General features: G+C 42.0%; 1 protein-coding gene and 1 long non-coding RNA gene across 3 annotated transcripts in view; one reads left to right on the forward strand and one right to left on the reverse strand.

The window, feature by feature from the left end:
- The window catches only part of LOC141994682 (uncharacterized), a 34,070-nt gene extending 29,611 nt beyond the window's left edge, over positions 1 to 4,459 (forward strand). Inside the window, exon 5 of the long non-coding RNA XR_012641189.1 lies at positions 3,323 to 4,459. This is a non-coding gene — a long non-coding RNA (uncharacterized LOC141994682). The remainder of the gene's footprint in view (positions 1 to 3,322) is intronic.
- On the reverse strand, positions 423 to 27,286 carry IL4R (interleukin 4 receptor). 2 transcript variants are annotated; one of them, XM_074964917.1, is made up of 11 exons: positions 27,159 to 27,282; positions 15,564 to 15,643; positions 15,205 to 15,318; positions 10,328 to 10,469; positions 9,252 to 9,421; positions 7,673 to 7,830; positions 6,507 to 6,666; positions 5,758 to 5,857; positions 4,779 to 4,857; positions 4,546 to 4,631; positions 423 to 4,448 (listed from the first exon to the last, which is right to left on the reverse strand). In XM_074964917.1, exons 3-11 carry the CDS (start codon positions 15,272 to 15,274, stop codon positions 3,044 to 3,046), a joined length of 2,370 nt encoding a protein of 789 aa, XP_074821018.1. In that variant the 5' UTR covers positions 15,275 to 15,318; positions 15,564 to 15,643; positions 27,159 to 27,282; the 3' UTR covers positions 423 to 3,043. The 2 variants fall into 2 exon arrangements, with proteins under 2 accessions (XP_074821018.1, XP_074821019.1); XM_074964918.1 differs by lacking the exon at positions 15,564 to 15,643 and having other exon boundaries at positions 27,159 to 27,286.
- Positions 27,287 to 27,652: the final 366 nt, after the last annotated feature.

The raw sequence follows: 27,652 nt of genomic DNA on the forward strand, positions 1-27,652 counted from the left end.
CTGCCCCTATCCCGCCTTCTGCCCCCTCCCCTGATATTTTCTGTCTTCTTGTCTATCCCTTTGCTAATGGTTCCTAATTTTATTAGCTTTTTTGACAGCTGCTGCATATTGAGTGGATTTTTTCAGAGAATTATGCATGATGACTCCAAGATCTTTCTTGAATGTATCAGCTAATTTAGATCCCATCATTTTATATGTATAGTTGGGATTATGTTTTCCAATGTGCATTACTGTGCACTTATCAACACTGAATTTCATCTGCCATTTTGTTGTCCAGTCACCCAGTTTAGTGAGATCCTCTTGTATCAAGTACTATGGTGATAGCTGAACTGTACTCATCCCTGGAATGAATATATAGAATATTTCACCTACAATTAAAGCTATTTTTCAATAAAAAAATACTCTAAACCTGATAATTCTTGTATAAGTCTTTAATGTGTTCATCACCATGTTAACAATGAATAACCTGTTTTCGTTTATCAACATCCTCATTATAGTGGCGTAAGCACCAGTGTCCAAACAAATGCAAACACCCACCTTGAACACGTGCACCTTGCACTAGTGCCCTCCTGAGGTTACGCACTCCCTTTGCATGGCCACAAAGATCTACATGGGGCACAAAACCCCTTACCTGCCTGCCCATCTGAGTTTTGTGGGTAGTTCTGCTGCCGTGAAAAGCGTCCCTTATAGAAGATGCCAACGCAGTAGCTGAACGGTGGCCACAGATACATTCTCTGAACTGGCCTACGCCTCTCTGTTTATGGTTAGAAATGGGAAAAGGGATTTCTGAATAATATGAGCTGGCTTGAAATGTAAAGAATTTGCAGTGGCCATTTAACTATCTGGACTCACCACCTTACTGTGGAATTTATAATGCCACAGTATATACTTCTATGCTCAAGTAGTTCAGAATCAGAGGAAAACCCTTTGGATGTATTATCACAAGGGGCACACGTGATCCCAGCTGAATTCAGCTGTGGGAGTCGTTTCCAGTCTATACCCCGGACACGTACAGAAACCTGGTGGAATGCACACACAGCTTAGGGAGTTTGATCCTACACTAGTCAGGCTTTTTCGGCATACACAGTTTAAAAACATCTGATCTCAGTTACATTGATACCAGTGTGGAATAACACCACTGACTTCCACAGAGTTATTGCAGTCACATTAAGCTAACTGACCCTCATGAATACAGTTCCTGAGGGCTAGACAGTGCTGGCCTTGCAGCCAAGAGGGGGGCAGACTCAGGAGCCTTCTGTAAAAGGGTGGCTTGCCCATTTAAGGGCTAAAGGTTTGGGACCAACCAAGCTAGTAACTAACTAGTCACACCTGAGCAAGGATCAGACGAGTCCCCTATGAGAGCAGCAGAAAGCTGCAGGGCAAGAACGGCATGTGTCTGCAGGAAACCAAATGCAGAGTGAGAAAGGTTCCTGCAAGGAAGACCCTGAGACCAGGGGAGTTGCCCCAGGGAGTAACTTACTAAAGCAGGGAAGACCCTGATACACCAGGGGAGCTTGGAGGCCTACAGAGAGACATTGAACAGTGACTCAGCCCCAGGAAGGAGGGTTTGGGAGAGAGATTCTGAACTGGGGTTAGGGCCTGGAAGGCCAGTGTGTGTCAGGACTAAATAAATTGGACCCAAACAGGGGAGTGTTCTAATTACTTTTGGGCTCTGATCTGGAGTTTTTGGGGAGTCCATAAAGGGAAATTAGGCAGGGTGATGCAAAGCAACCTCTGGCCACGAGGGAGCTACAGCTTTCCTTCTCACATCACCCACGCCGGGGCCAGCCACAGTTACAATCCCTGCACTCTCCTGAAAGTAGCTAATGAGAGGCTGTACAAAGGTGTCCTTGAAAGTCAGCAACCTCCTGCTTTAACTTGCACCTTCTTTCAGTTGCTTGGGATGTGAACCAGCTTATATAGCACCTCTGAATCTGAGCTGCAGGGTCAACATCTTTCCCATGCAAGTGTATTCGGGCCAGACCAACGCTGGGGAAGCCAAAATGAACATGAGTTCATGCCCCATGCAGCTGCTACTAGTTGTGGGGGTGGAATCAGGCCCCATCACAGACTCTAGCTCAGTCTGTAGCTTGTCACCATCTTTACACTGGGAGAGCCACTGCTGGGATCCTCAAGTACCAACAGCCCCAAGAGTTCAAGCCATTTACCAATCGCCAGCTCTGGAGCAAGTGTGACCATGACATCCCAGCAAATCTATTCTGATCTGTTCCAGAGCCCACCCAGTGTCTGCATAGTGACAGCCTGCTCTTCTGGAGGGAGCGTGGGAAAACAAGCAACATTTCCATTTTCCACACTGTTTATTCCCAAAGGTTATCTTGATTGCAACCCCATGAAATTCATCTAGGTCATGTTCATATAGCAGTTACACAAGCTCCTGTCCATGAAGGTAAGTTTCACTGTTTACTGGTTCATCCTGGTGCTCTCACTCATTAGGTTCATTTGGCCTGTTTTTATGAAAAGTGACTTTTTGATCCCTCACCTGGAACTGAGCAATAATCAAAAGGACAGGGTCCTAAACAGGGGCTGTCCACAAATGGGCCACCCAGTGGCAACTCGGTTGAGTTCAGGGGCTCTGAAGTTTGATTTCTTTCTACGGATGGTTTAGATACAATAGTGTTGTGGTTCAGTGACTCTTCTGATAAATTAACTGCACGGCCACTTCCCATGCTCACAACATTCTGTAACTGCGCTTCACTTTCTTCCGCATTGACAGACGTCCTCAAATGGTCACGTGTATGACACAGCAGAAGAGGACATGGCATGTTATTGCTACTCTCTTGTATCCTTTCATCTGTACAGTCAGAAGTATAATTTTTTGTCTCCTGCATGGTCCTCCCAGTCTTCCCGAGAGCTAGAATCTAAAGACCACAGCAACTTTTTCACGCCCACAGTATCTTCATCTTCACCATCACTACATGGTTCATTAAAGCTGATAATCCAAGGGCTGTCACTGCTGTTTTGTGTGAGAGCCGCTCCTGAACTCAGACCAAAGGCAAAACCTGTGGTAACATCTGAGTCAATGCTATAGAAAGTCTGACAAGTTTATCTCCAGGTCAGATTCACAGAGAGTGATAGCTGGAAGTGTTTCTTTGAGGTTGTTGTTTAAAAGGTTGATAAAGGGTTTATAAGGCGACTCAGAAATAGCCTCACTATTATTGTCACAGTGCATATTATTGTCTTTGAGAGCAATACCAAAAGGCTGGTAACTAGATGGGTTAGAAACAGAGGGGCAGGAAATTGCAGCTGCTTTTTCTGGAACATGTTGACATGTTATTTGCTTGTGTATTTCTTTCTCTGGCAGGAAAAATGAAACTTTGTCATGAGCATGGGAGAAAAACCATGGAAAGTCTGTGTCTTCTGAACAGATGGTTTGAAAAGCAGTCTCAGTGCAGTCACCCTTGTGGTTGGTGTAACAGCTTTGATCACCAAGGGGTTGATGGGCTTGTTCTTCTCTGTAGGGAAGTATTTGATTCTCTGGAAACTCTGCTAAGGAGAGTGAAGAGCTTGGGTTTTCCAAACACTGTGTCAAGCTATTGCTAACCGTGGACTGAGACAGCAGGCTGGCAAAGCTCTTATATGCTGTGCTACAAGACTCCGTGGACTGAGACAGCAGGCTGGCAAAGCTCTTATATGCTGTGCTACAAGGCTCTGTGGACTGAGACATGAGGCTGTCGAAGCTCTGATATGCTGGACTATTTATTTCGTCTTTGATTATCTCAGAGGAAGGAGCATTTGGTGATTTTTTAATCAAGACCAACAAGTCATGCTGAGTCTCAGAACTGCAAAGAAAGTGTCTTTGATGCAACATGTCTGGAGGATTCTTTGCCTCGGGAGAAGCAGTGTCTATGTTAGAACTTTGATAACCAGATTCAAAAGATTCTTCTGATCGCACTGATTTTGTGCTAGCTGCTCTACAGTTGTAGTCATCCTGAGAGGCTGTAGTGGAAAAGGAGCAAGTGTGTGAAGTATCACATGACTGTTGATCCTGGACTACATTTTCTTTTGGTGTTTGCTGTGATGAATTTTCTGATTCACAATTCTCAAAGGTTTTTTGCTCTTCTATGATGAAGTCTGGAATTTCAGTGTCATGGATACTGGTTCCACATTCTAGTAGCTTAATAAACATGTCTGCAAGTGCATCATTGTGTTGAGTGTGTTCTATAAAGCTGCTCTCACAAGGTGGGCACAAGAGGATCTCACCCAGGTTGTCCTCATGGCTCTCAGTTTCAGTGTTTCTTGAACACTCACAGATTTCAAGAGAATCTTCAATCAAAGTGATCTCTGGAATTAGAACAGCTTCATACTCTTCTGGGAACCACTCTCCACATTTATTCAGGCAACTGCCAGGTTTCTCACCACTTTTGACGTTGTCTTTCCCCTTCAAGGTTTGGCCTTGGGCATATTTTGCAAGACAGTTCTTACAGCTTCTGTTTTTGGGGATGAAAAGGAAGGCACAATTAATGTTCACTTGATAGCAAAATATTTTATGCTGTAAACCAGAGAAATGTTCTTTATTTTACTTACAGTTGGTGTTCCATGTGAGTCTGTTTCACATCATAGAAAGGTGCCTTAATTTCATCAGTGGACAGCATTTTCCTCCAGACTGAAATCTAAAAGAGGCATAAAACAGATTTAGGGTATGGTTGAATTAAACTTGATATTTCTCTGAATCACAGTCAGCACCAGAACATATGACCTCTTTCATTTTTTAAACACATGGGAAATGTGTTTTTTTATAAAATCTTTAAATCACATACCTGAGCTGCCTTGACATTCTTAACAACAAGATGGCTCTTGGCTGGATTTGGGATTTGATCCCACCATTCTCTCTTAACTCTGCAAAGCAAGAATCGTTGCTTACTCTTAGCTGTGTTTGGGCCCAATTCCCCAGTTTCACTACCCCACTCTCTCTCCTCAACCAGTCTGTATGCTCCAGCAACTGGAAGCGCTTATTCTGTTTATGTCCAGGAGTGACAATGCTTTTCAGCAACGCTTGTGTAAACATTTGTGCATATATTAATGATTAACTGGCCTGAGCACAGTCACATGGTCAGATTATTATTTGAGATTGTGAGAAAACAGGAAAATCTATTAATGTGACCCAAGTCCAGCAAATTACTCCTCAAAAATAAAATACTGCAATACGATAACCAGCACTATTGAGATACTTGCAGAGCTGGGGGCCCAAAGATGACAGATCCTGCTCTGACAAGGGGAATACTTTATAAAGATGAGGATGTTGGCTCTATTAACGTTTTAACATTATATTAGCTGCATTTGCTCTCTTCAAATTATATGGGCCAAATTCTGAGGATTTTACTCAGGCCCATTGAAATCAATAAGAATTTAGCCTGACCAAGGACTGAGTAAAATCTGAGTAAGGACCTCAGATGCAGCCCTTAAAAATGTGTATTAGCCTTTCAACAGTAGGTCTCATGATGCTTTACAAACACTCATTAATTAAGCCTCAGTAGACTCCTGTGAAGTCCTGGCACTATCATACAGATGGTTTAGTGGAGAAAAGTGCTGTAATCTAATCTCTTTATATGCCTGGTTCAGAGAGATGATATGAAGGTTAGTTAATTCATGTTTGTAAAGAGATTGCTTGTATATCTTCAGACAAAAGGTCCTTTATGATTACAAAGTACTATACTACTGTACATGCCATTACGCTCTTTGAAACCGAATATTTGGTGAACTGCTGCTCTGTAAACCCTTGTGCAGTATGATACATACATGGCAAAGCAGAAGTAACAGATTAAAATCAGAGCCGTGATCAATATGCAGGATATGAGAACAATCCTCTGCAGACTATCTTCTAAAGTTACTCCATAATCTATATATTCAGAAATAAAAGCACAATCAATAAGCATAGTCATGTCAGTGATCTTCTGTACACCTTGAAACAATGCCAATTAAAGGGTTTAAAGTAAAGCCCATATATGTATCAAAATGTGCATGGGGACCTACAGTTATGGTATGTGAGGCATTCTAGAACATAAGAACGACAATACTGGGTCAGACCAATGGTCCATCTAGCCAGTAACCTGTCTTCCGACAGTGGCCCATGCCAGGTGCCCCAGAGGGAATGAAGAGAACAGGGAATCATCAAGTGATCATCCTGTCGCACATTCCAAGCTTCTGGCAAACGGAGGCTAGGGAAACTTCAGAGAATGGTTTTGCGTCCCTGCCCATCCTGGCTAGTAGCCACTGATGGACCTAATGAATGGTGGGAACAGTGGAGTTGATTACTGTGTGGTTGTTGCCCTTTTGGTAATATGCTTTTTGTTTTCTTTGGAGTCTTTGGGCATCGGTTTACAATAAGTAAAAGTCTGAGGAGGATGATTTTATTAGCAGCCCTGGGACTCACTGGCTACATCTCTCTAATTGATACAGAAAGGCAGAAGAAATAGTGGGATGTACACCATGTGCTTTAGAATCCTGTAAGATTCTTCCACTGTGTTGCAACTGTTACTGATACTTACCACTGTGAAATTCAACTGCATTGCTCCAGTCACTCCAGTTGGTGGAATAGCTGCCTGTATAATTACGCCGTACCCTTACAAGGTAGTCATACCCTTGCTTCAACTGCATTGCAAGAATTTCGAAGTGTGTCGTTTGGTAGGGAAGCTGTTCTACAAACTCCTGAATAAAAAGTGAAGTAACACATTTCGGTGCTGTATGGAATATATGTTTAGTTTCCTGGACAGTGTTAGGTGTGACATTCAGTTCATATAAATGTGTTTTACTGATTTCACTGCTGTAACCATCTACTTGATACCTGCTGACAAACCAAAGGCTCAAGATGTATTTGAAGAGAAATAAACTCCTTTGCTGCACAATTTAAGGTGGATTAAATCCATTTTTAGCACACAATTAAAAAAAATATCAGGAATAATCTAAATAAAACACAGAACCTGGCTAATTTATTCTGAGAATCAGCCTATGACTGTTGAACTTTCATATGTTAAGTTTGTTGTTAACGACTTGAGTTTAATGAACTATGAATTCAGTGGCATCCAGGGCTCAAACTGGGGCAGTATGCAGTAGTATCATGTCCTGGCACCTCTCCAAAGCTGCTATACTGTGCTACCGAATCTCACCTGGTCTGGATGGGACATGAGCGCATGGCAAACCAGAGTGCGAATGTCCACAACACTAGTCTGCCGTGCACTAATGTCTTGTGTGGCAACTGCTACAGCACACAAACAGTTCTATAGTGTGCTTTGTCATAAAGGAGGGGAAGTCATAGGAGGAGCCTGAGGAGCCCAGCAGAGCCTATAGGGAGATTCAAGCCCCACCAAGGGGACCCAAACCCAGTGGAGCTCTGAGAGCAAGAACAATCATATTCTGAATCTTAGCACAATCTACTGTGAGAGGCGTCTCGATCTGATGACTCACATGGGGAGAGCTTATTCTGTGGGCAAAGGTCAGAAGATTACCACCAGTTCCACTCCTGGTGATGTCACTGAAGCAATGTTACCTGTGGCCATAGTGCTTGCTGTCCCTTATGCATGAATGATGGGGGAAATGGTACCCAGCAGTCTCATCACCATTAACCACCTGGTTGAAAGCTCCTCAAGATTTTCTGAAGGACTTTTCATACCATGGATACCAGCTCAAGAAAGCGAAGAAAAATGCAGTTTCCTACCTCTTCTGGATTCTGCTTGTTCCAGTATTTGACTTCGTAAGTTACTTCCTCTCCATAGAGCATGTCCCCTGCGCTGTAGCTCTCGATCCACCTCAAGACGTAGAAGTTATCATTTTCACCCTTCTCAATGGTAAGATTTGTTGGGGGTCGTGGTTTAACTGTAAGGGGGAAACACTGACTCAGAGGAATGGACAGAAGTGGGCTATTCAGTCACAGACAATGCTGTAGTTACAGATGTGGGCACTGCATTCAGCCTTGTTTCCCTGTGCTCTGGTACAGGGATGTAAAAGCTAAATGGCCCACCTTGATTATCATGCACATTGTAGGGAGAGTGGTCACTTTGGATGAGCTATTACCAGCAGGAGAGTGAGTTTCTGTGTGTATGGGGGTGGGGGGTTGAGAAAACCTGGATTTGTTCTGGAAATGGCCCACCTTGATTATCATGCACATTGTAGGGAAGAGTGGTCACTTTGGATAAGCTATTACCAGCAGGAGAGTGAGTTTGTGTGTGTGTGTTTTGGGGGGGGGGGGTGAGAAAACCTGGATTTGTGCTGGAAATGGCCCACCTTGATTTTCATACACATTGTAAGGAAAGTGGTCACTTTGGATAAGCTATTACCAGCAGGAGAGTGAGTTTGTGTGTGTGGTTTTTGGAAAAAAGGGGAGGGGTGAGAAAACCTGGATTTGTGCTATAAATGGCCCAACTTGATTATCATACACATTGTAAACCGAGTGGTCACTTTGGATGGGCTATTACCAGCAGGAGAGTGAGTTTGTGTGTGGGGGGGCGGAGGGTGAGAAAACCTGGATTTGTGCTTGAAATGGCCCAACTTGATTATCATACACATTGTAAGGAAAGTGATCACTTTAGATAAGCTATTACCAGCAGGAGAGTGGGGTGGGAGGAGGTATTGTTTCATGGTCTCTGTGTATATAATGTCTTCGCAGTTTCTACAGTATGCATCCGATGAAGTGAGCTGTAGCTCACGAAAGCTTATGCTCAAATAAATTGGTTAGTCTCTAAGGTGCCACAAGTCCTCCTGTTCTTTTTGCGAATGACATCAAAGAAGGGCTCAGATCACTGCTGCAGGTTAATCACTACACAGGTTTCTTGAAATATTTCTCCTAATATCTGAGGTGAGACAGATTTATCCATACAAACTATTTTAATACCAGGAAAGTATGTGGGCGCACATGTGTGTAATAGGTATATCTATGCTGACTGTATCCTGTGACATCAGAGAGACATTAACTATTTTACCAAAGGCCGTTGCAATCTACCAAGAATTAGTTCTAGAAACCCTGTTAAGCCCATTCAGACACTCAGGGTGGTGATTAAACTGTCATGAGATGTGTTGGGGGCCAAGAATCCTGGCTACAGACCTTTGTCCTCTCTCAGAAATAGGCAATGACATCTTACTCCTCATCCCTGAATTCTGTTGCCATATGAAGAACACATTTTAGGTGCGTTTCTGTCAGAGGATAGGAAGGTGCTGACTGTGTGATGCTGGTGAGGTAGTTGGCTGGGGATGTGGAATAGGATATATCAATCACAAATCTGTAACAAACTATATCTCACCAATGTATGCCACTTCCACAGTGTCATTCCATAGCACTGTCCCATTGGCCTGCAGTGCTAAATGATATGCGAGGCCTGCCGTGAAATATTCGGGCAGAATTATGCAAATGCAGTTGGAAATTGAATTCATGCTGCTGCCTTTTCCAGTCTCAGGGATGCATGTGTTATATCTGAAAAATATCAAAATTGATGTGATGTTTACATAGGATTAAGCACTCAGTTCATTTAAACTAAGCCCCCATTCAGTGTCATCAGAGAAGGCTCCCAGTGGGTAAGCTGAATCTGAGATGCACAAACTTAGTTCCCAGAAAGCATTTGGTACAAAAGTCTCAGCTATCTGTGTATCCCCCAGTGAAAAACTCAACGGAGAAAGCTATGGCCTAGTCTGTAAAGGAGAAATTAACACAGTGAGGACCCGTTTTTCACCTGGCTGCAAAAGAGAGAGCATATTGGTGACGGAAAGCCTTTTAGTCTGGAAAAGAAAGAGGGGTCAGCTAACCTGTTCAAAGTGATGCCACTTGCATGTCTCTGGGGAGAAACTGTAATCAGTTGGGGAGAGCAGGCTGGAACTGGCTTCTGTTGTGGGAGTGCCAGCAGGCCTCTGCACAATACGGCCAGGAATAAGGACTTGGCCCTATGTTCTTGCGCTATACGCAGAAGAGCCACTGGGCTCCAGGGGAGAGGGTGGGGGAGGGGAGGGCAATCCTTTCCCCCAGGCTGAAGACAGGGAATACAACCCCTTCTAGGTCACACAGCTACTGCTGAATACTCCCCACATGGAGCTTCATGTCCAGTGAAGGTAGCTGCAGATCCATTGGCCCTGCCACGTCCCTGGTTCACACCTAACGATCCCCTCTGCACCGGGGGTGCAGGGACGCCTGTAGAGTTGTACTCTACCAAACACAGGGGGTGAGGACCCCGAGCATTATGCCCTTCCCCATGCAGCAGGACCACATTGATTCTGCTGTGCTTCAGACCTCACCCCATGGCCACAGAGAGGTAGGACAGGGCTGTTAATAATTGCAGCATATTTAATGTTTTAACAATGAACCCAGAAAGTGGCAATAAACACTTACACTGTCGATAAAATTTCCTTCTTGTAATAGAGCCGGAATTCCTTGGAGCAGTTTGTTTGTGCAGCCGCTTCCCAGTGACAAGACAGCTCCCTGGCATAGTCAGTGAAGCACTCAAACCTCTGTATACGCCCTGTTGCCATAACTAAGGAAAAACCAACACAACACTGAGCAGTGACAGAAATAGGAAACAAAATCAGCCAGAACAGGGTCTGGTGCTAAGAAGTAGAAAATTCTTCTTTTGAAACAGATCTATTAAAGGTTTCAGAGTGGTAGCCGTGTTAGTCTGTACCAGCAAAAACAATGAGGAGTCCTTGTGGCACCTTAGAGACTAACAATTCATTTGGGCATAAGCTTTTGTGGGCTAAAACCCACTTCATCAGATGCATGGAGTGGAAAATACTGTAGAGAGGTATAAAAACACAGCATATGAAAAGACGGGGGTTGCCTTACCAAGTGGGGGGGAGGGGTCAGTGGTAACAAGCCAATTCAATTAAAGTGAACTATTAAAATCTCTTAAAGGGAGCGTGAAAGCTCAATCATTTGACTTGTTCAGATTAAATGGGAAGAGAAACTAAACTTGGCCCACTACAGAGCACACCTCAAAATTCTATGGGACAAAACGAAAGGGCTGTACAATCAGAATTTGGATCAAAGACCCCAAAACACCTCCCAGCTCACCTACTCTCAGGCCCCGAAACATTATCATTGGGAAATTAGTTTATCACAAGTTCTGTGTAAAGGTTATTAAAGATTAATCAGAAAATATCAGAATCATAGATATTAGTGACAGAAAAGATTAATTAGGCGCCAGTGCACTCTCCTAGGAATCAGAATAAGGTTCCTGCCTACAGGGCATTTTCTAGTGTTTTGTCAAACATCCCAAGCAAGCAGGCTTCCCTCATTCCCTGTGATAGGCTTCTCCATAGTCTAATTAACTTTCCTGTTTAAAAGAAGTTTTCTCCTGATACTTCATTCCCCTAGTTATGCCCATTATTAATTAATTAATTATTATTATTAATGTGTATTGTAGTAGGGCCCAGAGGCCCCAGTCAGGATCAGGACCATGTTGTGCTGGGTGATGCACAAACACAATGGGTATGTTTACACTGCAATTAAACACCCGTAGCTGGATGCCAGCTGACTTGGGCTCAGGCTAAGCGGCTGTTTAATTGGGGTGCAGATACTCAAGCGTGGGCGGGAACCTTGGCTCTGGGACCCTCCCCACTCACGGGGTCCCAAAGCCCAGTCTCTAGCCTGAGCCAGAACATCTACACCACAATTAAATAGTCCTTTAGCCCGAGTCACGGGAACCTGTGTTAGCTGGAATGGGTCAGCCACAGGTTTTTAACTGTAGTGTAGAGATACCCAGCAAGACCTGCTCCCTACTCCAAAGAATTTACAATCTACTTTGAAACAAGTTATGCCATATGTGACTGTACTGAACAGCAGAAGGGAAGGGGGTGGGAGGGCAGGTGTGACAATAATCTCATGTAGTTATAAAGGCTAACAACATGCCCCGAAATTCTGAAACGTGAACTTTTAAAAAAACAATGTCAGTAAATACCACCCACTTTTCCTGTCCTAGATAATTCCTCTCCCTCTCTGGCGCTTGACCCTTTGGGTATTTGTAGACTTTTGTCACATCCCCCCAGTCCTCTCTTATACAAGCTATGCAGATCTAACTCTTCCAGTCCTTCTTTTCACGTCAGTCTCCTCCACCTCCCTGGTTATTTTTTGTTGCTGTTGTCAGAACTCTGACAAACTTGTCAACATCTTTCTTTCTAGTAATGAGGTTCCCAGGACAGAGCCTGCTGGCAGTATTCCAGCTGAAGTTACACAAGGGTTAGATAGAGAAAGGATTCCTCCTCTGCTCCAGGACAGGATGATTCTGCATATGTAACCCAAAACTCTTTTGGTCCTTTTCTTGCTGTCATATCACACCGCAAACTGAAAATTAATTTGCTGGGAAGTCCCACTCCTTAGGGTTCTTTCAGCCACTTCTGCTTCCCAGGTTCCTCTCACCCATTCAGCGTTTGGGCTTGGATTAATTCTCCAATATGTCAGCTTGCATTTTCTCCAAGTTGAGTTTTACTTGGTAACTTCTTGCCCATGTTTCTAATCTCCCTAGGTTCCTCTGTATTATTTCTCTGGTGTGATGGGTATTTCCACCTACTCTTTATGAAGTGTAATCTGAAAATTTCATGAACATGCCGTTCACTCCTCCTTCAAGAGCATTAATGAAGTTGTTAAATAAGACTGGATCTAACACTGATCCCTGTGGTACTTTACTAGAAACTTAAGCCAACTAATACTTTGCTGCTTATCACTGTCATTTGTTTATGGTCTTTCATCCTCATTAAAATCCATATATATTACATCTGTTACTTTCACTTCCTCTTCTAAATGCCCAGTCCTTCTAGTCTTAATCACCAAGCAGTCCCTATTCACTTGAGTAATTCCATTTACTTTAGAAATCATCATAGAAATCATAGAATATCAGGGTTGGAAGGGACCTCAGGAGGTCATCTAGTCCAATCCCCTGCTCAAAGCAGGACCAACACCAACGAAATCATCCCAGCCAGGGCTTCGTCGAGCCAGGCCTTAAAAACCTCTAAGGGTGGAGATTCCACCATCTCCCTAGGTAACCCATTCCAGTGCTTCAGCACTGGGACTCACTTACTTGACTAGTACTACTAGCATGTGTAAGAACTGAAGCTTCAGGAATTAATTTTTTTAACTCTATAAAATAAATAATTTAGTATGTTTGGTATGATTTACTCTTTATAAACCCCAACACTTCCTGCTGCTCATGGTTCCATCATCATCTAAATTTCTAAACTGTTTTGCTTGTGTTTTATTTTACTGAGGATAAACATTAATCTTATCGGTAAATAATTAACAGGTTCTTTCTTCTTTCCTTTTCTGAACATCAGTACCACATTTGCTTCCCTCGTCTTCTGATATCTCCCCACCGTCCATGTTTTTTTCAAAAACAATTGTGAGTGGTTCAGTCAATTAAGGATAAATTTCCTTCAATACCCTACAATGCATATTGCTAATTTGTATAGGTTTACAATTTCAAAGTACTCTTTAACTACTCTTTATCCATTGTGATTTTTACAAGGTCTTTCTTACTTTTTATTATTCAAACTTTTATTTATTTTTCCTCTTAAAGACAGATTTTAAAAGAGGAGTTCAGTGTATCAGTCATTTTTGAATCAGCATTAATTTCACTCCCTCCTAATTTTTAATGGACTTTCCTTCTCCCTTGAGGTGTAAAAAGCTCTCTCTAGTCTCCTAAACTACTTTGACTAGCAGCATTAATTCATTTGGCCTTTTACTTCCCTTATCTTTTCCCTACAACTTTTAACATACTCTGTATTTATTTTACTGTCTTCCTTTTTCATCTCTAGCACAGTTTTTAAAATCTCAGATCTTTGAGAATTTCCTTTTGAAACCACATACAATTCAAAGTTTACTTTCAATTTGTATAGTTGAAAAGGGGAACTGAGATACTGAACTTATTTTTTTATCTTCAACAAGAAAAATTCAACAAAGAAGCTTGAAACATGCAATTCATAAGGAAGAAACAAACCTGTAAAACCAAACATTGACAAAAAGTGGGTTAGAAAATTTTGGAAAATCTAAGCATATTCAAATTAGATGTCTTAGCCGGTATACACCTGTGGGGCTTGATTCTTCTCCCATTTAATTCTATTGCAAAATTCCCACTGATATCACTGGAAGTAGAACTGGGACTGTGGGTAGTAAAGAAATGAGCTAATGCAATTTTTGTACCACAGACAGTTTTCGTTTTTTTTTAAACCATGGACAAATGAGGTGCTAACAAAAGACTGCACCAAAAGTAAAATGTAGGACTGATTCTCAAGAGGGTAAAGGAGGTACCCTGGCAATTATCATCCTATAAATCTACCTTCTATTCCCAAGGAAATATTGGAAAAGATATTAAGAAAAAAGTCCCCAGACATCTAGAGCCCAATCCTCCTCCTATTAGATAAACTGCACTTCAGTGGTCTCCAGAGGATAACCAAAGAGCAATGAGCAGCACCGGCGGTTTATAAAGGTTAAATCTTACCAGAAAAACTTGATTACTTAAAAAAGGACAGAATTGGTGGGCAAAGGGCACATAGGAGACATCACATATATGGGCCTCAATCATCCTTCCCTATGGAGGCACCAAAAGGGCTGGACAGCACCAGGAAACTGTTCAAGGTTTACTTCACAGTTTACAAGAAATTTTCTCCACACGCAGTGGGATTTGAAAGGGACTACAGTGTCACAGCCTGTAGGGGAGAAACCCCTACACACACTGAAGCATCTGTGCACTGGTCTGCTGTTTCCCCCTCCTCCCTGTCACCATAGCTTTCTCAAGAATCACGTTGCTGTTGGCTGAGTCTCCGCATGGTGGGCAGTGGTAGTCATGAGAGGACCCACAGGGAGTTTAATACTCTGTCCCTCCAGGGCAGATATCCACTGGATAGCCTTGGGCCAGCAGAGGACAGTGCTGCAGAGAATGCAGACTATAGCAATATGAGCACTATAAACAAAGCAGATAGATTAGATCAGAAAGCCAGTTGCAACAACAGGGGAACAGAAAGACAGTCTCTCCAAACATCCGTTTCAGCTCTTTATCAATTCCTGAGTTTTTCTTTGCATGTTGAAAATATTAGTGGAAAGATATACAAGAACTGAGACTATATTCTAACATATAAATATTGTTGATATTTGCAATCAGACATATTATTATGGCTACTGAATTATGGTAAAAATGTTGCTTGCTAATTGTTCTATTCACTTTAAAGTGTTGTTGATAAATTACTTTTAAATTAATTATGTTACAACATTAGCAAACTCACTGTGATATGTTGCACATGAAAAGAAAAGGGTCCATAAAGCAAGCACTGCAGCCTTCAGGCTGTCAGCCATTGTTAGCACTTGTCAGTTTCTGTAGGAGAAGCTGTGCTGAGATCCTGCCAATAGAAAACATTAAAAGCTTAGATTAGCGTACAAACTGGTTAAAGGACACAGTTCTTTCTACCCTTCACCCTCCATATTGCCCCCAGTGCCAGATGTTAGCACATCCAGTATATTCCGAATCCCCTGAAGTTTTGCCATGGAATAAACGGAACAATTTAGCAGATAAGGATATTACAAAAGAGTTAAATGAGTTCTTTAAAAAAGTCTTCACCCCAGAGACTGTTGGAGAGATACCTACACCAGACCTACTCTTCTCAGGTACTAAAGATGAGGAACTGCCAGAAACTCAGGTCCCAAAGGAGGATGTACTGGAACAAACTGAAACATTTAAGAACAACAAGTCACGAAGACCAGATAGTTCAACCCAGAGTCCTGAAGGAATTTAAGATTGAAGCAGCTGACTTGCTAACAAAAACATGCAATTTCTCATTAAAATTGGCTACTATCTCAGTGAACTAGAGGCTAGCAAATACCATACCAACCTTTAACATAAGGCGCTGGGAAGATCCTGGGAATTACAGACCACTGAGCCCTACTGCGGTTCCAGGCAAATTTGTTAAAACAGTAATATGGAGTTATAAAGCACCTGTATGACCATGCTATAATAGGGACAAACTAGCACAACTTCTAAAAAGGAAAATTGTGCCTCTTTAATATACAAGAATTCTTTGGGCCTATCAAGCACATAGTGGATAAAATAGATCCAAATGACATTATTTGGACTTTCAAAAATCTTTTGACAAAGTCACTTAAAAAAGCTATTAAAGAAAATAAGTGGCCATGTAGTGAAAATACTGTCTTGGATTAGAAATGGCTAAGGTCTTGTCTTCACTAGAAAAGTACAGTTAGAACACAACTTTGAAGAGTTGTGTTAACTAATACAGTTGTGACCATGACTTTACAGGCAGTGTAGACAGAGACAAGTCTTGTTCAGCATTATGTCAGCTGGTTACAAGCAAATGCTAGTCCCTTCCTCTGCTGCATATGGTCCTGTCTCCTGTCCGATATAGAATCATAGAATATCAGGGTTGGAAGCGACCTCAGGAGGTCATCTAGTCCAACCCCCTGCTCAAAGCAGGACCAATCCCCAACTAAATCATCCCAGCCAGGGCTTTGTCAAGCCTGACCTTAAAAACTTCTAAGGAAGGAGATTCCACCACCTCCCTAGGTAACGCATTCCAGTGCTTCACCACCCTTCTAGTGAAAAAGTTTTTCCTAATATCCAACCTAAACATCCCCCACTGCAACTTGAGACCATTACTCCTTGTTCTGTCATCAGCTACCACTGAGAACAGTCTAGATCCATCCTCTTTGGAACGCCCTTTCAGGTAGTTGAAAGCAGCTATCAAATCCCCCCTCATTCTTCTCTTCCGTAGACTTAACCATCCCCAGTTCCCTCAGCCTCTCCTCATAAGTCATGTGTTCCAGTCCCCTAATCATTTTTGTTGCCCTCCGCTGGACTCTTTCCAATTTTTCCACATCCTTCCTGTAGTGTGGGGCCCAAAACTGGACACAGTACTCCAGATGAGGCCTCACCAATGTCGAATAGAGGGGAATGATCATGTCCCTTCATCTGCTGGCAATGCCCCTACTGATACATCCCAAAATGCCATTGGCCTTCTTGGCAACAACGGCACACTGTTGACTCATATCCAGCTTCTCGTCCACTGTAACCCCTAGGTCCTTTTCTGCAGAACTGCTGCCGAGCCATTCGGTCCCTAGTCTGCAGCAGTGCATGGGATTCTTCTGTCCTAAGTGCAAGACTCTGCACTTGTCCTTGTTGAACCTCATCAGATTTCTTTTGGCCCAATCCTCTAATTTGTCTAGGGCCCTCTGTATCCTACCCCTACCCTCCAGTGTATCTACCTCTCCTCCCAGTTTAGCGTCATGTGGGTGCAATCCACACCATCCTCCAGATCATTTATGAAGATATTGAACAAAACCGACCCAAGGACCAATCCTCTTGATACCGACTGCCAACTAGACATGGAGCCATTGATCACAACCCGTTGAGCCCGACAATCTAGCCAACTTTCTATCCACCTTATCATCCATTCATCCAGCCCATACTTCTTTAACTTGCTGGCAAGAATACTGTGGGAGACGGTGTCAAAAGCTTTGCTATAGTCAAGGAACAACACGTCCACTGCTTTCCCCTCATCCACAGAGTCAGTTATCTCGTCATAGAAGGCAATTAGATGAGTCGGGCATGACTTGCCCTTGGTGAATCCATGCTGAGTGTTGCTGATCACTTTCCTTTCCTCTAAGTGCTTCAGAATTGATTCCTTGAGGACCTGCTCCATGATTTTTCCAGGGCCTGAGTTGAGGCTGAATGGTCTGTAGTTCCTAGGATCCTCCTTCTTCCCTTTTTTAAAGATGGGCACTACATTAGCCTTTTTCCAGTCGTCCGGGACTTCCCCCGATCACCATGAGTTTTCAAAGATAATGGCCAATGGCTCTGCAATTACATCCGCCAACTCCTTTAGCGCTCTTGGATGCAGCGCATCTGGCCCCATGGACTTGTGCTCGTCCAGCTTTTCTACATAGTCCCGAACCACTTCTTTCTCCACAGAGGGCTGGTCACCTCCTCCCCATGCTGTGCTGCCCAGTGCAGCAGTCTGGGAGCTGACCTTGTTCGTGAAGACAGAGGCAAAAAAAGCATTGAGTACATTAGCTTTTTCCACATCCTCTGTCACTAGGTTGCCTCCCTCATTCAGGAAGGGACACACACTTTCCCTGACCTTCTTCTTGTTGCTAACATACCTGAAGAAACCCTTCTTGTTACTCTTAACATCTCTTGCTAGCTGCAACCCCAAGTGTGATTTGGCCTTCCTGATTTCACTCCTGCATGCATTTTTATACTCTTCCCTGGTCATTTGTCCAATCTTCCACTTCTTGTAAGCTTCTTTTTTGTGTTCAAGATCAGCAAGGATTTCACTGTGAAGCCAAGCTGGTCGCCTACCATATTTACTATTCTTTCTACACACCGGGATGGTTTGTCCCTGTAACCTCAATAAGGATTCTTTAAAATACAGCCAGCTCTCCCGGACTCCTTTCCCCCTCATGTTATTCTCCCAGGGGATCCTGCCCATCAGTTCCCTGAGGGAGTCAAAGTCTGCTTTTCTGAATACTGAACTAGAAGGTTGATTCGGCATTGCATTTCCTATTTTCTTATATTTTCTTCCTGTGTGAGGCAGTTCTGTTGAAAATCACGAAGCCCATAGCTTGCATATTATCTGTTCATCTGCTTCTCACTCTGTGATGTGCTAGTGAGAAGAAGACTTCTTTGAATATTTCCTATGGCGAGAGAGATTTTTCTGTAGAGGATTTAATTTACATTAAAGTAGAGGAGACCAGAGAACAATATTTGCAGCTGATGGGTCACTGTCCTCTCTTGCTCACCTCACTACCAAAGTAGAAGAAACTCTTCTGTACCTTCACTGGGTGTGAGTTTCACCAAAGCACAAGACAAGAACTGGCTGCAAGAGCCACAATTCTGCTGTGGAAGAAATTGGAAATACTTTGGCCTTTTATTTGTGGAAGTGTGCACATATGTGCAACTATGCAGGCTGTGGTCAAAGGCTAGCTGCAGCCACGTTCCTCCAAGCATTGCCTTTCATCGAGTGTTGGGAAGAGTTGCAAGCCAAGTTGCTCCTACATTGGTTGTAAATGATGGGAACACAGAAGACAGTGTCTTAGATTTTGTATGTGTGTAAATATTTACACACATACAAAAACCCAGTTATAATGAAATGGAGTAAAAGGACCTGAATTGCTTAAATACATTTCAAAGGACTTCTTCTGTAATGAAGCTTCACTCCACTCTAAGGCAGGTTCCACTGTGCTATTCCCCTCCTTACCACAAGCTGTATTAGTTGCTGAGCTATTCAAAATGGTCAGGTTTCAGAGTAGCAGCCGTGTTTGTCTGTATCCGCAAAAAGAAAAGGAGTACTTGTGGCACCTTAGAGACTAACCAATTTATTTGAGCATAAGCTTTCGTGAGCTACAGCTCACTTCATTGGATGCACCCTGAATGCATCCGATGAAGTGAGCTGTAGCTCACGAAAACTTATGCTCAAATAAATTTGTTAGTCTCTAAGGTGCCACAAATACTCCTTTTCTTTTTTCAAAATGGTCACCATTTTTTAAAATGGTATATTGTTTTCCACTCTCCTCATATGAAAAAACCCCAGTGAAAGCATTGGAAAATTTTAACCTTAACGGTTAAGGTTTCACAAAGTTATGAGTGACTAAGAATAAGGAGTTAAGATGGAAACTGTTAAGCAACCTTAACTAAGCAATCACTGCTGATCCCACTATAAACTGCAATGCATTTCTATTTATCTCACACACACTACCTCAGAACTGACTTATCAGCATTTGAAAACAGACAAAAATTGACTAACCAAAGAGTAAGGAATAATTCCAAAAGGACACAGCTGCCTTTGGATTTGAACAGAATTTTCTGCATCTGAAAAATAAGAACAAATTCTCCAAGATACAAATTATTCCTTCTCTGTCTGGATTTCTCAAGAGAGGAAATGGTTGATTTCCAGTCAACTGCTGAGTAATGGTGTCTCATGACTAGTGTTCCAAGAAACGCTTAAAAGATTTGGCAAAGAATTCCACATTGCGTAAGCATATACAAATCAACAGAGCCCAAAGCAAAAAGATCTCCCCACAAAAAAGATTTTTATGTTTTGGCGAAATGGATGCAATGTACTGCTCAAAACAGCAAAACGTATTTTTTCTTTCTAATAAAAGCAGTAGATTATTAAATGAAGCTCAGGAATTAGGAAGACTGTCAAAATCGCAAAAGTTGTCCCATATGTATGCCCTAAAGTTTTTCGTAATAACAAATAATAAAATAAACATAACACTTACAGTGTATATTTTCAAAATGCTTTACATACCCTAACTTCACAACACCCTGATGAAAACAAGTATTATCATTCCAATTTTATAGTTGATGGAAATAAGGCATGAGGTTAAGGGACTTGCCCAAGACCATAGAGGAAATCAGTGTCAGAGCTAGGAGTAGACCTTGGAATTTCCTGGTCCTGGGTTCTATGCTTAGACCATTCCTCTCTCTTAAAAAAAATGTGATGGCACACAGTTAACTTAATATAAGGCAAATAATCAATAATGTCCAGCCCTGATTTTTAAATAAATTACATGTATAAATGCATCAAATTACATGTGCACTTAGCATGACTGTTACACATACTGGATAACTGCACACACATATGACTAATTATGGTCATTTCCACCCAAGATTGCTCAATTGTGGTAATTGTGCATGTAAACGGGTACCTAATTTGTTTAAAAATCAGGCCTTTTAATTTTAAAGAACAATCTGTGACACTCCTTAGAACTGACATGTCTGTTATAGTCAGAGCCTAAAATCAATTTAACAGTACAGAATGATAGAGTAAAACCTCATTATATCATTAATGAACTGGATGAATAAAGAGCTTAAGAATCATAAGAACACAAGGACATAAGAACCAGCTCATGTTGTATCCAAATCTGAAAATAAAGAAGCCAGGAAATAGATTTTATTGCATTGCTGTATTATTATTGCTATTTACTGTTATGAGAGATCCAGAAAAGGAATACAATTCATAATGGGCTTTTTTTTTGTTTGCTTATTTCTTGACATGGGATAGTGATTTCACAGTGCAGACATAGGCTAGAGTCTGCAGGCCTCCTGGAAGAAGTGGGTTTTGGAAAGAATTTGAGTTATGAGGGGGAAAGAGCAAGGGATGTCATTTCTGGAACAGGGTGGTGTAGAAGGTCTAAGGGGGAGAGTGAAAGAAGATGAGACTGGTGACACTGGGAGAATGAAGGGGTGAGTGTGTGTGTTGGGCGCCACTCTGAAGAATGAAAAGGGTGAATTAATTCTCTGTATTTTACTATTTCTGTTATTTCAAGGATTATTAATGTACGTGACAACTCAAATTATCGCAACCCAAAGCTCTCATGCTTGCAATATATAAACATAAAACGTTCCCTTAGACTCTTTGCCCCTTGTTTTGTCATCCCCTTAATCTCCCTTCATGTTATTTGTTTTCTCCACTTGCACAAGGTTAGTTGCAGTAGCAAGGCCTTAGATTGTAGAGTCACAAGGCAATGACCATGTCTTATTTTATATGTTGTGCACATCCATGGTGATATATAAATAACAATAGTTCCCGCCTCATTTTAAGTTTGGCCACTGCATAAAGAAGGCCTTTTACTTCAGAACAAGACATTATTTGTATATGTTGTTTGTAAATGAACCTTTCCTTTTGACTTCTCCAGTACCACTCTCCTTGTCCAGCTGCCACCACTTTGGCTGTTCACAGCTCATGACATTTTACACGCCCTAACTGCCAGTGTCCTAGTGCTTGGATGCATCCGATGAAGTGAGCTGTAGCTCACGAAAGCTTATGCTCAAATAAATTTGTTAGTCTCTAAGGTACCACAGTCCTCCTTTTCTTTTTTCATAAAATGAAGTGTGTCCCCAGCAGATGACAAGACTCATTGAGACAAAGCTCTCTAAATAAATAGGGGAAAAAAACTTTTAATCAAAAGAGGGCAGACAGTTTTTCTTCAGTGAAACCTAAACAGGTAATTTTTGTTCTTGTTGTTGTTTTACTTAAGATATAATCAGATTTGTGCAGTCCAAGATAAGCATTCAGGAAGGGGAAGAGGAAAAGGCAAAGGGTGTCATGACATGTCATTTGGATCTATGACCCACCCACTAACCTTGTCTGCAAGCAAGAAGGTATTTTCTCAGATAACGAAACTGCAAGTGTCTAGCAGTTGTCTTTACTTTTCCCCAATTACATTATTGGTCTTTACTTTTTACCAACTATAAGAATTGTAAAATCATTTCAGGCCCATAGCTATGGAATTTTAATGGGTGACAGCTGTCAGGGACTCATAGTAACAGCAGATGTCATAAATGATACCTATAGGCAGGGCCCAGTATAATCCATGGCACAATTGGACCAAATCTGCAGCAAAAAATCCAAAATTCTGTATCTCCAGGACATATCCTTCATTCCTATCCTTCCCACACTCAAACACATACATGACTATGGCTCAAAGTTGAACATTCTCATTATGCAGCAAAAATATTGATTTCTGTGGTATCTTGGAAGAATGCTGTAACACTTGTAGACCAGGTACCATCTCTTGCCAAGGCTGTAGGCATCAGCTAAGCACTGACAAATCCAGAGCTGGAACCGAGCCCAGCCCACCTCCATGTTAGTATTGTTCAAGACAGGTGTTAACTTGCAAGGATGTGTTTAGTTTTTAGACTCTATAAAATGCTTGTAAGTTGCTGCATGCATCAATCTTACTTATGATGTCTGTATCCCGTGCTATAAGGTAATATGTAAGTTTTGCTTTATAACTGTAAAAATGTTTGCTCTGAACTTGTGAACACATGTAGGTGGAATAGGTGCTGGAACTAGGGGTGCTGCTGCACCCCCTGGCTTGAAGTGGTTTCCATTATATACAGGATTTACAGTTTGGTTCATTGGCTTCCAGCACCCCTGTCAGGAGGAGTGCTTACCTCGCCCACCAAAGAGGACTATGAGAACAAAGTGGGCCATTGTGAAACAAAATGATTAAAGCTATGAGCTGGTCATGGATTCTGTGATTTTACGTGACCTCTATGACTTCAGCCTCTGGCAGCAGGGCTCTGGCTGTCAGCCCTGGGTGGCAGGGCTCGCTCTTCCATGATTTATTGTTTATAGCCTGCATCCTGCCCGTGACTTTTATTAAAAATACCTATGACAAAATCTTAGCTTTAATCATGATACAAAGACTTTGCTAATTGCCGCTGCACAGGTTAAGTGCAGAAGGGCTTGTCCCATCAGTTTTAATTTTGGAAGAGAGAAATAAAGATAGCGGACATGAAATTTTTCCATCTCTTTGCTGTTTGGACTCTCACAGGGACAGAGCTAGGAAACAAAAGCAGAGATCCCCAGGGTCAACTTGGGTTAGCCCTAAAAGGCATTTAGTGCTGACAGACTACTACATCTCTGTCACCTTTTCGAACCACAAACTGTAACTCATATGTGTATAAATGTTGCCTGCTTTAACCTGTAAATAACTCTTGTGACGGGTTCCCCCCAGGCTGCCAGCTGGAACTGAGGTATCACTGAGCCCTCTGACCCATCAGCCTGGGCTCCCTCTCACACTGTGCTGCTGTGACAAGCTGCAAACACGCTCCTGATCTTACACTTCCACTAGCATACACACCGATAGGGACACACCCAGCTGCAGTTACATGCAGGCTCTCTGACTGGCCACTGCACGAACCAACAGTAGAAAAGCTAAAGCCAAGGTAACTCTCAGCTCCCCAGGCACACACTTCCTCTGGATCATAAACCCAAGATTATACCATCTTGCGCTGCACAAGGAACTGTACAGAATAAGCTCACAGAGTTGTCGTCGTCCTCCCCCGCCCCCGACGTGGAGAGGAAATGCAACACCCTCACTGAGCTAAGAGTCCCATGCACTTCACTCCAAACTCACTGGTTTAGATTAAAACATAAAATAAATTTATTAACTACAAAAGATAGATTTTAAGTGATTATAAGTGATAGCAAACAGATCAAAGCAGATTACCTAGCAAATAAACAAAAAAACAACTAAACTTAATATTCTAGATCAGTGGTTCTTAACCTTTACTGCAGCCTGCACTCCTTTGGTTCTCAAAATATGATCTCGCACCCCTTAACAAAAATCATTGAAGTAGCTCAGTTCTTTAAACCTAGATATAATTTTTGTTTGTATATTACAGTAATAATTAAAAATGTATAATGTTAATAAATACATAGGTTTGATGAAACAAAGTAGTTGTACTTAAGTGCCTGTTCTTAATTGCATTTTCGATGATTTACCATCTAAAAAAATCTGTCATATCTCGCACCCCCAGGGGGTGCGTGCACCCCAGGTTAAGAACCACTGTTCTAGATAGACTGGGTATGAATAGCAGAGTCTCACCCTAACTGATGGTACAGGCAGACTTGTAGATTCTTAAGGCACAAGCTGCATTAGCTTTACAGCTTGGGTTTTTCAGGTCTTCATACACAGGCTAGAAATCCCTTTAGACTGGGTCCAGCACTTCCCCCAATTCAGTCTTTGTTCCTCAGGTGTTTGAAGGAGTCTTGTGTGGGGAGTGAAGAACAACAGATGATGTCACTCCCTGTCTCATACAGCTTCAGCATATGGTGGGAACCCTTTGTTTCAAAACTTAATTCCCAGACCAGTTTGTGGAAAAATACTAACATCCCAAGATGGAGTCCCCAATCATGTGGCCTGGTCAAATGTCCTTGTAGAGTCATAGCAGTCATTATTTACAGGCTGTCTGGGGTGTTCCAGGTGGGCGATAAGCTTCTCCTAAGGCCTATTGTTTTCCCTAATGGCTCATTGCCCTGAATAGAATCATAGAACTGGAAGGGACCTCGAAAGGTCATTTAGTCCAGTCCCCTGCACTTTTGGCAGGACTAAGTATTATCTAGACCATTCCTGACAGGTGTTTGTCTAACCTGCTCTTAAAAATCTCCTAACGTCAAACCTCCCTTGCTGCAATTTAAGCCCATGGCTTCTTGTCCTATCCTCAGAGGTTAAGAAAAACAATTTTTCTTCCTCCTCCTTGTAACAACCTTTTACGTACTTGAAAACTGTTATCATGTCCCCTCTCAGTCTTCTCTTTTCCACACCAAACAAACCCAATTTTTTCAATCTTCCCACATACCTCATGTTTTCTAGACCTTTAATCATTTTTGTTGGCCTTCTCTGGACTCTCTCCAATTTTTCCACAACCTTCCTGAAATGTGGCACCCAGAACTGGCCCAGAATAGGCCCTTCCCAACCAGCTATCTAGACTGAAAGCATCTTGTCTAGTGGGCATGACCCATGTGTAACTACAATTGAAGTACAGATACATAGTCAGGATTTATAACTTCAGATACAAAAATGATACAGGCATATAAATAGGATAATCATATCAGCAAATCATAACTTTTCCAATTACACTTTACAGAACCCATCTTGCATAAAATACATCATAATTATGCTATAATTATATCATAATAATACTACTATGATGAATATGAGGTGCAGTGTCACAACTCTCTCCTTTCTTTTTCCTGGTTAATAAATCCTTAGTTTGTTTACTATGGGATCAGCTACAAGGACTGTCTTTGGTGTGAGATCTGAGGTACAAATTGATCTGGGGTAAATGACCAGTCTCCAGGACTGGAAGCAACCTGAATATTTTGTGATTTTTGGAGTAAAGCAACCATTTATTACAGAGTTAAGCTTGCCTTGGTGGCACGACAGACTGGAGTGCCCAAGGGGACTTTCTGTGACTCCATGGTAAGACTGTTTTAGTGCTTCTGGAGTTCACATTTGTTACTGGTTTGGTGGAATCTCATTATAGACCATACCACCAGTTTGGGGTCCCTGCCCTGCTTTTTGACCATCTACCCTGAGGTTGACACTCATGGTCGTGAACCACTGCAGACAGCGTGACAAATGCTATGTTCCATTTCTGCACAATCTCCGAATCCAAAGGTCCCTGACTGAAATAACTAGGACAGTTCACTCCTCTCAGAGCTATTGCTGCTGGCTCTTTGCAGAGTTAGACAGGCATCCATTCACACTTTTGAGGTTTCCTTCGCAGTCATAAGGACTAGAAATATAATTCTTTAAAAAATGAAATCAGAGATTCTGGAAACAATTCTGCAGCAGGGGGTGAATTCTACTGAAAATTCTATGATTGCTGAATACTCAGGGCCCTGGGAAGAGTGGTCTCACATAGGGGAACTTGCAGGAGGTATCTGTCAGGAGGTTTTCATGGTGACAGATATCTTTTTGAATTTTCAGTTTTGATATGGAATAGAAAAGATTTCAACAGGCTTCTTGGGGTTAAATAACCATAAGAAAGAAAAATGGGTTTCTGCCAACAGCAAAGTTGGTACTGACACATGAAGTCTAGCCTGAAACCTTCCTTTTTAAATAGTTTAATTCTGACAGGAGTTGGAGATAAAGCTGAATTTCATTAACATCTGGGAGAAGTTTTCAGTATTTAGACTACATGGACCTTCCTTAGTCAGTCATCTAAAACTTCTCTTCTACATTTACACCTTTCATATTCTGATATATCTTCTGTCCTCAGATGTGATCAGTATTGCTGTATAAGCCTCCAGGAAAGATAAGGGAACGTTCAGTAAAGGTAACTGGAATTCTATTAATTCTTTCCTGTGGTACTTGTATCCAATTCTAACAAGCGAATAACTCTAAAGAAACCTTTTTCAAACAATTCCAGCTACAGCGTATTGATCAAAGTCCTGATAAGAAAGACAACTATTATGACTCCTCCAATTACCAATAGAGGAAGGTTGGGCATTCAATATGTAGGAGAAAAATGGAATAGCTTTCTATACTTTCAGCAAAGATAAATGTAAATACAAGTCAAGCCAGTAAAACATAGAGTTCACAACACAACTCTCCTTAGCAAGTAATCAGATAAGGGTAAAAACTTTCTTCAGCTAAATATAAGACAGAGAGAGACAGAGAGAGGTGGGGGTGGAAGCTCTTTGGTATAACTTGCCTGATCCAATCTTCATTTTCAGGGCTAGAAAGTGAATTTTGTTATCAGGTAACTTTGTCCCAAGCCAGTGAGTGGGAAGCGCTGTTCTACTCCGTTCTTCATTTTCAGGGCAGGCACTGTACAAACTTGTTTCTTTCAATGGGTTATTGCACATTTCCTTATTACACGCACTCTCCTAAGCAGAGTGGAATTTGCATTCCCAGCCCACTCATTTACCTTTGTCAAACAAACGTCTTCTTCTTTTACATGGTACAGTCCTACACAACAGAGTTCCCAGCAACGACACTACAGAGCAGGCAGAAGGAAATAATTTGTGACTCAATGGAAACACCCACAGAGCAGGCAGCTTCCTTCTCTTTTATTCTCCTCCCCACGTGGGGCTCAGTTCTCACCAATGCTAGCATTCCTTCTTTCCTTCCCCTTCACGAGCATGGCCCTAGACAAGTTAGACACGTTTTGTGATTTTAAAAAGCAGGTCATAGGCCGGTGGCATTTCATTTTCATTTACAATCAGTGCCCTGGAAACTAACCCATATTCTCAAAATGGTGAGCAGAAGCCATGTGACACCCTTACCTTTGTAACCCCATGCAACATTTTTGAGATTTTCAGTGTACAAGTTGGATATTTGGCTTTACTAAGCACTCTTCACACCAGGCTTTGCAATTTCTGTTTATTCTTGCAGAAGTAACTTATTCTTATATTAAACAAA

Source organism: Natator depressus, chromosome 10 (assembly GCF_965152275.1).
Source record: "Natator depressus isolate rNatDep1 chromosome 10, rNatDep2.hap1, whole genome shotgun sequence".
Taxonomy (NCBI): Eukaryota; Metazoa; Chordata; order Testudines; family Cheloniidae; genus Natator; species Natator depressus.